General features: G+C 33.7%; 1 protein-coding gene across 2 annotated transcripts in view; it reads left to right on the forward strand.

The window, feature by feature from the left end:
• The first annotated feature begins 2,171 nt into the window (after positions 1-2,171).
• LOC117119830 overlaps positions 2,172-12,253 on the forward strand; it is a 19,090-nt gene continuing 9,008 nt past the window's right edge. For both annotated transcript variants that reach the window (XM_033264778.1, XM_033264779.1), the window contains exons 1-13: positions 2,172-2,357; positions 3,467-3,555; positions 3,788-3,831; positions 4,330-4,395; positions 4,966-5,137; positions 6,864-6,941; positions 7,332-7,627; positions 7,846-7,969; positions 8,669-8,770; positions 9,133-9,340; positions 9,854-9,879; positions 10,241-11,415; positions 12,039-12,097. In XM_033264778.1, coding sequence (XP_033120669.1) covers positions 2,273-2,357; positions 3,467-3,555; positions 3,788-3,831; positions 4,330-4,395; positions 4,966-5,137; positions 6,864-6,941; positions 7,332-7,627; positions 7,846-7,969; positions 8,669-8,770; positions 9,133-9,340; positions 9,854-9,879; positions 10,241-11,415; positions 12,039-12,097 — 2,524 coding nt within the window. In that variant the 5' untranslated portion in view covers positions 2,172-2,272. The remainder of the gene's footprint in view (positions 2,358-3,466; positions 3,556-3,787; positions 3,832-4,329; positions 4,396-4,965; positions 5,138-6,863; positions 6,942-7,331; positions 7,628-7,845; positions 7,970-8,668; positions 8,771-9,132; positions 9,341-9,853; positions 9,880-10,240; positions 11,416-12,038; positions 12,098-12,253) is intronic.

Below are 12,253 nucleotides of genomic sequence, written 5' to 3' on the forward strand. Positions count from 1 at the left end.
TAAATGAGTAGTTGCATGCGTATTCTTTTTTTCCATGAATCGATAAATCCCAAAAATTTTAATTCGTAGAAAGCGGGAATGAGCTTACCCGACATTTGAAGTGTGTTTTAATGACTTTTATGTTCTTCAAAATTCTAATTTTCTGATTATAACATAAAAAAAAAAAAAAAAAATCAGCTCACGGGTCCTGAAAAGGTAGGTCTAGAATTTTTTTCCGGTCACACAAAAATCTCAAGACCTGTCTCTTATACCGGGGCGGGCCCCCGGCCCCCCGGTTCCGCTGGCCATGTGTAACTGTCATTTGCTGTATTTTGTATGATATACAATTGAGGCTTCTGGTGGATGTGATGACTTCCAATCGTTGGATTATAAATCTTCTCACAACCTCTACATAAACTGCAATTCCTAACCCTCAGGATGATACTTCATTTTTGATTGAAGGTGTTGTGTGCACGTCTGTCGTGTAAAGGAATTACCCAAAAAGTTCCCTCTTTAATATACACCCTTGTGCCTCAAAATATAGAAAAGGAATGCAAAATGTAGGCCTACAATGTACATAAACATGCATTAATTTTTTGGAAGGAAAAGGACACGTTCAAACTCTCGAAAATTTTTCCCCTTGAACAAATAATTTTTCGTTATTCACATAATGTTGCCTGATCCTGACATGGTCAAATCATAGAGGTAGGCCTATGGCTGATGCCCGCCGGACAGTGATACCTGGCACGAGTTAATATGATTTAATCTAATCTTCAGACAGAATGAAATTGAATTCTCACACTTTATTTTATTTCATTCAACTTCCACTAGCAAATATAAATATAAATACAATTTTTATACCCCCATGTTCAAATATCTGATCATCCAGTGAAATTTCGAGATCTCTTAATTTAGTAAACTAAAACGTGACAATTGTGCATACAATGTGAAATGTAGTTTTGCTAGACGGAGAAGTTAATCATAGAGAACAAAGGAGCCTTAAATGTTTTGAAACTTGTAGGCCAAATACCCAATCTGACGTTTGGATGTATCTTCTTCTAACGTGTTCCGTCTTTCGGCATTACGCTTTTCACAATAATTTGTTTCCATTTGTTTCTGTTCAAGGCAGGTGCCGTACCATGTTTGAATAGGCTATCATGTAGGCCTAAAATGGGATTGGATTTAATTTATTCTGTGTAAACACGAAGGTGAACCAAGCAGGGTGGATTTAGAGGGCCCGCCCCTCCTCCTCTTTTGGAAAGTAAAAAAAAAACAAAAAGAAAGAAAGAAGAAAGAAAGAAAAACAAAAAATGATCTCACAAAACGCCTCTGAGTTTATTAAACCCATGGGTGGTGTTCTCGATCGGCCCCACTTTCGGTCCCCCTTTCGGACATCTCTGGATCCGCTCCATGCCAGTCCGAAGAAGACATACTTCCCTTCTGGCAGTGATTTAAACCATCAAGTTACGCTTCCAAGTAAATAGTTCCGATAATGCTTGCCTTTTTTAATGTCACTTTAAAAAAAATGCAATGATAATAATAATAATTTTGAAATAAAGATACCAAGATATAGGCCCTATATGATTTTCGTTAAAAAAAATGTTGCATGACAAGGTTCATCGTTTTTAACTAACTACTATAGAACTCTGTTATTATGTATATATATTTACTCACTGCACAATTGAACGCAAGTCGGGAATCACAATTTTATCTTGAATATATCAAGTTTACTTTTACTGTAATTTTTACAAGTGACAGCGAAAATGTCCAAGACAACTGTGTAACATTGAATCCGTTTCCATTATAAACTCAACTCTTGAAATGACCATCGCGACAAGAATTGAATATCATGAAACATGGTCACTCCTGGTGTACACTATAGAATTAGGGATAGGCCTATTGATTCAATATTTCATTCTTTTTATTAAAAATCGCGAAGATAACAACTGTACGGAGCCCCTAAATTGACATGGTTAGAAAAAATATTTAATTATTTCGAGGGAACGAAATAATACTTCGTTCCAAAGAAATATTATTTCGAGGGAACGAAATCATTTCGAGGGAACGAAATATTATTTCGTTCCCTCGAAATAATTAAATATTTTTTCTAACCATGTCCCTTTAGGGTCTCCGTACAACTGTGTACTGCGTGCCAAGTAAAAGTTACAAGATGCTCTTACCACCTGAGGGCGTTTTTAAAGGCCACCACCAAAAAGCACATTTTTTGACAAGTTGTTCTGTCAAGGAATGTTCGCGCTCAGTTTGATTTAGAAGTCGTAATATTATCATAAAAATGACAGAAGAAACGCTTTGTGCTAGGTGCATAACACGATCTGCAGTTGTCGACTGTTTAAACTGTGTTGGAGGGCAGGGAAAAGGTTTGATAATGCTATTTATTTTTCTTATTGTTTTGATCCTTATGTTTTCGTAGGATCGGACTATGTCCACCTGTGATCTTGTGATCCAGTGAGTGCCCTGTCTGTTAGCTGTCTTGTTTGCGACTCATTTTCCTAGTGTACTGCCTAGGCCGCTAATGACTGTTTATCTCTCTAGAATAGAAGTTGTTATAAATGAATTTAGTTTATTTGTTATGATACGTAAACATGTTTAGTTGCCGTGATGTATTGTCTGTATTTCATTACATTAGTGCGCAGTAAAACGGTCACTGTCAGCAGGGCCTACTATTTACAAAATGCCAATTGGTGCACATGTCATATTACAATTACATACAGTAGAGCATTGGCGTGCAATATTTCTTCCTTCAGATACCGTATTCGAATAAGCGCCTCCTCCAGAGCCTCATTTGGAATAGATGCCATCCCACCCCTGCCCCATGTCTGTAACCAAAACAAAGGCGAGTCTTTTTATCCCTTGTTTTGCAAACTTACAGGTGCACTAATTGACCAGAAATGAAATTTAATTTTCATTTGAAGTCATTATTGGTGGACGGGCGGGTTTGCTAAACCAGGTATAAATAATAAAAAGTCGCCGAATGAGAGCAAATTAATTCTCAACACATTTGTTGAATGTTCTATTCCAGTAGAATTACATTTACTGTCAGTTAATTATGTGTTGTACAGTAGTTCCACACTTGCAGTGAAATTAAAGGGCGTTATTTGAGTATATATATGTATCCATTTTACACCAAAAAAATAAATGCCTCCCTTGAATATATACCCCCTCAAAACCCTTTTCAACAATAAACGCCCTGGTGTTCATTCAAATAAATACAGTATTTTTTAATCTTCAAATGTTAAACTAGTTAATTCAGGTTAAAGAATGAATATTAAATAGATGTAGCAACAATTTACTGTAATTAGAAGATAATATTACTTTTTTTTTAATTTTTAATTTAGATTTTTATTACTTATTTAATATTATTTAATTTTATTGAATATTACTTTTATTTTTTTTAATTTTTATTACTTATTTAATATTATTTATTTTTCTTTAATATTATTTTTATTTTTTGATTTTTGACTTTTAGATGCCTTCTTGCCACTTTGTGAGGAATGTAACCAACTAATACATCAAGGATTTCTACAGAACCACTGTGTCAGGTCAATAGCTATCAAGGTGAATCGTTATTTTGATGGATAACATTACCAATATTCACAAACAACCCTGAAAATTGAGGCAGTTAGCTGGGCAGATGGGTGCATGTAATTTCCAAACTTTTGGATAAATAAAGTGATGTCTATGTCTACAGTATGTCTATGATAGGTTGTATAACTTGAACATGATGGGAATTTTTTACATTGTATCCATGCCTTGTTTTTAGATTAAATAACATTTTTTTATTTCACAGCAATCAATATGCCAATTAACAGATCAACTACAGCATTTCAAGTTGTAAGTATTAAAAACCAATTCATAATTGACAAATCTATTTTAAAAAGTACAGTATATATTTTAAGTATTACAGACTAGGTAGAATAAACATTGTTCCATTGCTGGTCGTACTACAACTTACAGTTGTCATTAATGAGGAAAAAAACCATAAAGAATTAATACAAAAATCCATAAATTTATTACACAGCTAATTTTAATGGTCTATGATAAGAACAATGTTGTATACATCATTGATTGGCATAAACAAAATTTGTCGCATTCGAATTTTCAATTGTAAGCTAATAATTAACATACTATATTTATTTGAATAAATGCCCTGCTTTGAATAAACCCCCCCCCCCTCCAGAGCACTCATTTGGAATAAAAGCACCACAAAATGACTGTAGATCAATTTAAAAAAAGTGCAGATTATTTTTTAACCTCATTGAAGCCTCATTCATACCATATGGATGCTTGTTCATTGTCTACTAATTCAAAAGAGTAAATTGTTTTATTCAGGGAAAAAGATTACTTGGAAGCCAGTCTTTTAGAGATGAAGTTTATCAAGACTGATCTTCAAGAACAGTAAGAATGATTCTATCCTTATTTTCCTCCCAAACTGGAGTGTAGCTACCACTGGAGAGATTCTTTGCATATCAATTCTTCAATGTATCATAAATTTTGAGTTATGAAAGTCATTGCAATAATGTACTGTAATTGTTGATTTTTGATGTCTGCATAAAGTTTAGAAGCAATGCATGTGCTTTTGTATTTTTCACTAGTCCATCCAATAAAGTTGTTGGGTAGAGTGCAAAAATGACAACCTACAGCTTTTGGACATTATATTTTGCCATGGATTCCTTTATATGATACATATTTTCCTATAGTGTAGTTAAATTTAATGTAAGTTTAGTATAAGTCCTATAGGTTCTTTATTAGTCAATCTGTCTATTCTAAAATCTAAAAACATATGAACTGACAAAGAAATAGAGTTGTGTTCTCTCTCGTGGTTTACACTATTTCTGTTTCCAAGAATTTATTCTGTTTGTGCATTGTTTTTAACTGTACAAACTTTTTATCTAGAGCACAGTGAAGTTTATATATACTATTTTTTTTTTATTATAAACATTCTGTAAATGGAATTTTTGTCCTCAGAGAAGAGGCCAAAATTCTGCAGATCCACAAAGCTGTAACAGAAGTCCACCAATCCCTTAAAACATTTGAAGAGGATCTAGCCAAGCAGGTGAAAGAGGCTGCTAAAGAGAAAGTAATAAAGTATGAGGAATGCGAGAAGGTTATCCAAGAGTCAATCAAAGAACATGATCAGGTTGGTGAAACAGGCTTTAATATCATTGTAGATTTAAATACCACTTACAATCTTTATAAGCATTTGACCCAATTTTTAATTAGAAATATTAATTCTTACACTGGATGGCACACCATCACAGTATTTCATACATTGGATTCTACACATTCACAGTACGTCTTACACTGGATGGCACACCATCACAGTACATCTTACACTGGATGACACATCATCACAGTATTTCTTACACTTGGCACACCATCACAGAACTTCTAACACTGGATGGTAAACCCATCACAAAACATCTTACACTGGATGGCACACCATCACAGTACATCTTACACTGGATGGCACACCATCACAGTACATCTTACACTGGATGGCACACCATCACAGAACTTCTTACACTTGGCACACCATCACAGAACTTCTAACACTGGATGGTAAACCCATCACAATACGTTTTATACTGGATGGCACACCATCACAGTACATCTTACACTGGATGGCACACCATCACAGTACATCTTACACTGGATGGTAAACCCATCACAATATGTCTTACACTGGATGGCACACCATCACAGTACATCTTACACTGGATGGTAAACCCATCACAATATGTCTTACACTGGATGGCACACCATCACAGTACATCTTACACTGGATGACACATCATCACAGTATTTCTTACACTTGGCACACCATCACAGAACTTCTAACACTGGATGGCACATCATCACAGTTCATTCATTCATTCATGGATTTTTCATTCATTATGGATTTTATTCAATATAATATTCAATATAAAAAATTCAAGCAAAAAAGTTAAAATTAGGATTATATCATAAAAACTACAAAATTACCATAAAAAATAAATGAGTAAGTGAATAAATAAATAACGGGGAAACAGAAGGCAGTATAATGTATTGTAGACGAATCTAAATTGCACATTATTTACATTGCCCTGGTAGGGGTCATTAAAACAGTACATTAAAAAGCGAAATTACACGATTACATGTAAAAACGAGTAAAAAGAAATGTAAACTAAATTGATCACATCAACATTAAATCAAATTTAAACATGGATATATCAAAACAGTAGACAGTACATTAAATCAAATTACAGGACAGAAACTCAGATGATCACATCAACACCAAGTCTTATTCCGATATCCCTCAACCAGTATTCCGATATCCCTCGTCACAGTGCATCTTACACTTGGTATCACACCATTACATAACTTCTTACACTGGATGGCACACCATCACAATAGTTCTTACACTTGGATTGTACACCATCACAGAACTTCTTTTACTGGATGGCACACCATAACAGTAGTTCTTACACTTGAATTAACCCAATCACAACTTCTTACACTGCATTGTACACCATCACAGTAGTACTGTATTATGATCTTGTTTTGTCTTTTTTGTTGGGGACCCCTAAAGAATCAAGACTCAGGGCTTATAGAGCTATTCCCTGCATTCCTTTCTCTTTTTATTCTGTTTACTGAATTTTGTTTTTTCCTTTTTTATTAATTGTTTGTTGATGTATTGGAGTGCAAAAATATTACAAACAAACAGTACTTTAAGATTTTTATGAAGTTATTGATTGCCAAAGACAAATTTATCTCTGATAAGAAAGTACAGTATAATACATACTCCAAGTATTGAAATACACGCCATCGTGTTGGGATTCGTAGTTCTTTGTAGAGAAACTAAAAATATTTTATTTTGTTTATAGATCAAAGGTGAAGTGAATGCAGCTCTGAATAGTGATGGCACTATATCACTTGATATAATTAAAAGGATGCAAGAGAAGGTACATTATTTGCATAACTTTATATAAAGGTTTTAATTATCAAACTTTATTCTACAACTCTGTGGAATTCCATAGTGTTGCACATACTGTAAATCGTGCATTGACATTTAACCCTACCAGGTAACCACTTATGCTCTTGGGTGGAAAGAAAAAGTGGGTAAACTAACAAAATAACTTTTTCTTAAATCAGACATTTAAAATCTTTTTAAAATAATTTTTAGATAAAAAGTAATATTTGTACATAAGTTTCTCGCAAAGCACAAACTTACACCCTAGAATTCTCTGAAAAAATATTTTAAAAAGGATAAAGTACGTATAAAATAAGTACATTTTTTAATCAACTTTATACTAATAATAATAGTGAAGGTAAAAGTTGTATTATTATTACAGATGCGTACATTTGACACTAAGCACTTCCAACAGTTGTATACAAGTACACTACTTCCTCTCACCTGTGTGCTGGGCAAGCCTCTTGATTTTGCTGCCAGTATTAAGCTACTAACAACACCGGTAGAATCCAGTGATGCTGGGCTTTCTGGAGCAGATAAGCATATCCAAGAACAGCCTGGACACAAGTTATCATTGTTTGTTGAAAGTCGAATGGATGGGCAGAGCATTTTCTGGGCAAGCAGAGACTTCAGCATGGAAATGACTGAGGAACTGAATGAATTGGCTAGAAAGATAAGGTACACAAAAGAATTACAGATAATGATTATAAATTAAATAAAAAAAATTTTGTACTAAAGTGATTATGCTATTATTTATGATGATGATATTTATGTGTGTGTTTGATAATTTTATGAAACTCTCTGTATATGGCAAGCTGTATTTTAATACAAAACATTATTGATTATTTTATTGATAGTATTTTAATTGTTTTATATTAACCATGTGTCTGATTTAGAGAACATCTGTTGTTAAATGCTGCCACTAATGTATTTAATGTACAAGAGGGGAGCTGGTGCTGTGCACGTTATGAGGACAACCGATGGTATCGCGCTAGAGTGGAGAAAGTAAAACTAGATAAGGTAACGCTTCAATCATGGGTGGTAAAAATAAAACTTGATGCCACACATTGAGTAAGTACTTGGGAATAGAACATTCTCCAATTTTGGTACATTAAGCTCGCATGGAAAGAATTATTGTAATGCAATTTAATACAGAAAGTTTAAAAAGGAACTAATTCATTTAATACCCAATGGTTACATATTGTTCATGCTAATCCATTATTATTTTATTCATTTTTAAAAACATTTTTAATATTATGTCTTTAAGTCTTTTTATTGATTATATTTTATATACAGTACTAAAGGAAATTTAACAGCAGACAGCTAATAATTTTAACAACACAACAGTTTGTATCTTCATCATAGGCAAAGCCCATATTTAATTACGTATAATGTGGGCTTTAATGACCCCAACAAAACATGTTTCGGCAGTGCTACTACCATCATCAGTTCTTACATTGCACACAGCCAATTATTTGTATAAGGGAAAGAAAAATGCACGCCAAGAAGGTGAGGAATGAGCTGTAACTATTTAACAATTTAACTTTTTTGGTTAAACATAGTTAAGGTTCATTCCACAACTTCTTGGCATGTTGAAATGTACTGTAGTACTATATTATTATTATTTTTATGAATGGTAGAAATTTATGATCAACACCTTCATCACTAATGCATCATCTGTTGTGCTGCTTTACAAGACCTTTGATTACTTTATCTTAGAAAACTGCGGTAGTACGTTGGTTAGATTATGCACACAACAGTGAGGTACCATTTGGCAACATTAAAGAGTTAAAGCAAGAGTTTTGGACCATCCCAATACAGGTTAAGTATTAGAATACAACAAGTCAGTGATCATTTTCCACCTGCATATGTAGGTGAAATTAACATTTTTCTACATGCATTTTTCACTAACAGTTGTATGTGTATTGGTCAAAATTATTGTTGATCTCTTATTATCATCTGTATTATTGTATCACTAATGTAACTGTATATTTTCACCAAATATATAAATAAATGTCTTATTGCACATTATGTACAATAAAGAAAACATTTTTTTTTTGTTTTCATAAAAATTGAATTTTCATAAAATAATAATACTCAAACATTTATAAGGCGCCAATTCCAAATTGAATGATCAAAGGCACAAGTACAGTATTCCTAAATGAAGTGCATCTAATTTGTAGGCTGTAAAGTGCTGTCTGTTTGAGGAGTTGGAGGAGGATCTCCCATATGATGTGCGCTGGCATTTCAGTGGCATCACTAAGGACAAGACACTTGATTCTACTGTCATTAAGGTGATCCACAAGGAAGGTGAAATTCCCACAATGCTAGTGGATGTGAGCTTAAGGGAGGATCCTGGTGTTGATATCAAGGAGCAATTGAACAAAAAAGGTCAGGAATCTGTAGTTTACATATTATTGAGACTGACTTATTTTATTTGATGTTTAAAATATTACATCATAATTTCATTCTTTAGTTTTCAGTTCCAAATGTTTACCTGTGTAGTTGTGATTTATTTGATCAACTATTTTTCGAAAAGCTTGAGTTGGAGCCATATGTTTATTTTGTATAAACCCCACAAAATCACAAAAGACAACCGTCTAAGGTACAAATCAGAACATGATTATTATTTGCAATTCATATGTCAACTATTTAATATTCAGCTATTATTTACAAATCAGGTGTCAAATTGACTTTCAAAAAGAATGAAGATGATGATGTATTGATTTGTATTAAATATTGTTATTATAACTGTTATTGATATTGTAATTATTATAAGGACAATTATTACTTTATTATTAAAATAATTGTTATAACTAATATTGTTCATTCATAACATATTTATATGAAGTTCTGGGTTACCTTAGCATCCATATTTTTTGACATTTTTATTTTCTATTACAGTCATTGAGCTGAAAAACAAGAAAAAGGTAAATTAAATTTTTTAAGATACATCTATTTTAAGTTACCTCACAGCTCACTTGTAATCAGGAATTTTGATTATCATTGATCAGAAAATGTAGTGTACTTCAATAGAAATGTATATCTGCAAGTATTGTTGAATTATAGTCTCTCATATGGTAATCAATGTTCTAAATATGTGATAAATTCATAATTGTGCCCCCAACAACTTCTTTCTAGTCTGCTATGAAAATGAATATACTGTTTATGGAGCTGACAAAGATAATCGTTATTTAAATCATGTGTGCAGGGACACAGCAGAATTCTATCTCTGTCCTTGATCACAAAATATATAATACTGTTGCTTAATTTATTTTCATTCATCAATAGGATCCAATAATTTGCAGAGATTTTCGATTTGCACAACAAACAATAGATGAACGTAGTAAGCAGACTGCACCAGAACCCATTGAAAAAAATACAGATATAAAGCAGGTGATGCTAGAAAACACTGACAAAAAACATCCGCACTCCAAGCAGACAATGCAAGATAACACTGAAGAGCAAACAAAGGGTTCACAAAGAGCCTCTCCACAACCATTCCTTGAAGGAATCCTGAATGAGATTGAAAAACCCAAAGAAAAAGCTAAGAAATCTGATAAGGCAAAGAAACAGAATGAGAAAAAGAAGAAAAGTCTTGAAGATATTCATAAAAATGAAGACAAAAATGGTAAATCTATTGTGAAGAAACCAAAGATATCTGAACAACCCAGAAGTGTTGAGATTGACAAGTGGACCTCACCACCACAACATTCTGTTTGGCCGCAGAAAGAGGAACCTGCTGATGAAATTGTCAACATGAACCCTAATGCACATATTTTTGTTCCAAGAAACTCCCCTCCAGAACATCATGGTATAGAAAGGCCGACAGGACACCCATTTGTAGCACCACACGCACATGACAGACATTTTTTACCAGTGGAGCCACCTACATTTGCTGACGTACTGAAAAGCAAGCAAAGATTAAACCGTATTGTGTACCCTAAAATACCTGAAGGGATTGATAGGAGAATACATGATGATAATCTGTGGCCTCACCCAAGAAGTGGAGGTGATGGCCATTGTGACATGCAGTATTACCATCCACAAGTTCAACCAGTGGTACACGGCATGCACCCTCAGCATCAACCTTACCATCCTAAAACATCAGATGTTTTAGGTCCACTGTTTGGACATGGTGATGGGTCTAATCAACTTCATCCTCCAAAAGATACAAATCGTCAACAGACAGAACCACTGGTGATGGTTGAAACTGATGTCTGCAAGTATGTTAATCCAGAGTGTTTCCCTCATGAGCAGAGTCTCTCAAAATCAACCCTTGAAGCCTTTAATGTTGGAGCATCGCTTTCTGAATCAGGTTTACTTATCGGTCAGCAAGACCAAGGGGCTGTTCTTAAAAATGTTGGAGGACAACTTATGTCAAATGTCACACCACCATTGAACTTCAGCACTTGCCAGTCAAAAGGAAGAAGTGATGGCAGGGATCGACCAGAGCCTCAAATCAGGTAAGTTTCTCTTTACAATCTTCAATTCTTAGTGGAATGTTTGTAGAGAATTAGTCTTTTACTGCAAATACTGGTGTATATTAAACTTTAAATTAAGCATATGGTTTTAAACCTGGAATTTTGGGTCAGCTTATATACAACAGTAATCAATCTTTAGCCCGCCACAGAAACTTTCCAGTCTGTCCCATTACCATTGCCTGGGCTGTACCCGAAACCGAGAAATACATCATCTAAATGTTGGGTTTTTACTGGGCGCAGCCATTTTATTTGTCTGAATATTGGGAAAGACTTCAGAAATACTCTTACGTCAATCTCAAACGATTATATAGAGGGCAGCATAGCTACAAAACAAATCAGGAAATTTATACAGGGCGTACGTCACTACCCTCACTATAAAATATGGTTAAAGAGGGCATCGCTGTGATGCCATACGACTGAAAAAGGTTTAATTTCAATTTCAACACCAACCTGGCAAACATTTTTGAAGAGAATAGAGGTGCAAAGTCATTGTCAAAAATGTTGATCATAAATAACATTTCTAATACTATGATGTTTTTTAAATATATATACAAAAAAATATTTTGTAAAAACTTATATACGTTATTGTTGTGTTTGATATTTAGTATTTTGAAGAAATCTGGAAGGTGTTCACCTGTAGGAACAGACACCGGTGCAAGAATTGGTAAAATTGTTTTTGTTTTTAATAAATATTCCAACATTGATCAAAGCAATAAAAAAATTATTATAAATAATATTGCTTCAGTGGTTAGCTTCAATTTAGTTGGTGTGCTGCTCTCTCCATTTTTCAGATTTTTGTGTTTTTTTTTTTGAATAAATA

Source organism: Anneissia japonica, unplaced genomic scaffold (genome assembly GCF_011630105.1).
Source record: "Anneissia japonica isolate Jap-2015-1 unplaced genomic scaffold, ASM1163010v1 scaffold724_len3256291_cov202, whole genome shotgun sequence".
Classification (NCBI taxonomy): domain Eukaryota; kingdom Metazoa; phylum Echinodermata; class Crinoidea; order Comatulida; family Comatulidae; genus Anneissia; species Anneissia japonica.